Consider the following 1,452-nt stretch of genomic DNA (forward strand, 5'->3'; position numbering starts at 1 on the left):
TCCTTATTGCACATACCACCATTTCTATAGTCACAGCACGGCTGGATGCTGGGACATAGCAAAACACCCAAACAACCAAAGGGGAAATGATCGTTCCTAGAGGGATGAGACCCCTCGATAGGGTTGGCAACAAAGGAATGAAGGAGACCATCGCCAAAATAGGGATTACTCACGCAGGTATGGGAAGATCGTGCAAAGCCTGAAGAAGGTCGAAGACACCAGAGAAGTCCCTTACCCAATACTGGGTGTAAGCCCATCCAAGAAATTGATACAATATTTGAAGGTCTATATGTGGGGAAAGAGACTAGAAATACCTAAAGAAACTATGAAAGGGAAGCTAAGGATCCCTCAATGGTGAAATTCATAGTTAGCAGTAGCCAAGCTTCCAATCACAGGGGAGTTCAACCCATTACATTCACCCAGAATGACGCTGTAATGGTACATTATCCTTAATGTGATACTCTAGTTATGAGAACAGTGGTGGCCATAAATGGTCTAGAGAAAATGCTGGTAGACAACGGGAGTTCAATCAACATCATATATAGAGCTACTTTTGACAAAATGGAGGTTGACCATGAGCTAACCCCAATTACCTCACCCCTATACGAATTCACGAGTGATAACATCATTTCACGAGTTAAAATCACTATAGCAATGGAGATAGGGATGGCACCTTTGACGGCCCACCACTTCATGGAATTTCTAGTAGTAGATTATCGCTCCGCTTACTATGGGGTATTTGGAAGGCCCAATCTGAAAGAATTATGGGTAGTTACTTCTATCTACAACCTATGTATAAAGTTCCCAACAAAGAATGGTATCGCTACGATCAGGGGCGACCAAAGAAATGCTAGGAAATGTTATTCAAATTCCATACGAAAGGTTGAATCAAGGAGTATGAATGTTATATTAATGGACATTGACGAGATTGAAGACCTTAAACAAGGGTACGACGCCTCTAAAGAAGAGGCTGTAATGGAGATATAGTCAAACCCTGAAGAAGGGAGAGCAGCTGAATAAGCTATTAGTTTTGACCAGCTAACCCTCGTTAGTCGATTGTGAGCCTCAGACAGCTCCAGTCAAAGAGCTGGAAAGCTTATATTTGATCCTCAAGATCCACCAAAATCCTTGTAGGTCAGCAAGAACCTGCCCTCAATGCTAAAAGAGAAGCTGAAAGGCTTCTTGCATAGCAACTTAGACATTTTTGCTTAAAAACATGAAGATATGGTGGGAATCGATCTGAATGTCAGTTGTCACCATTTGAATATTAATCCTAAGGCCAATTCTCACAAGCAAAAGAAGAGAGCCCTAAATCCTAAAACGATCAAATTCCAATATATTTTGCAGATAAAGAACATACATATTTTATTATTGACCAAGCTTATATTGTTACAAAGTGATACCCTTCAGGTTGAAAAATGCCCAGGCCATCTATCGAAACTCGGTCAATAA

General features: G+C 41.0%; 1 protein-coding gene across 1 annotated transcript; it reads left to right on the forward strand.

Annotated features, from left to right (window-relative positions):
- Positions 1–468: 468 nt before the first annotated feature.
- LOC111395237 lies at positions 469–1,452 on the forward strand. Its single transcript, XM_023021225.1, has 3 exons — positions 469–972; positions 1,070–1,130; positions 1,223–1,452. The coding sequence occupies exons 1-3, from the start codon at positions 469–471 to the stop codon at positions 1,450–1,452; spliced, it is 795 nt and encodes a 264-aa protein (XP_022876993.1).

Source organism: Olea europaea, chromosome 6 (genome assembly GCF_002742605.1).
Source record: "Olea europaea var. sylvestris chromosome 6, O_europaea_v1, whole genome shotgun sequence".
Lineage (NCBI taxonomy): Eukaryota > Viridiplantae > Streptophyta > Magnoliopsida > Lamiales > Oleaceae > Olea > Olea europaea.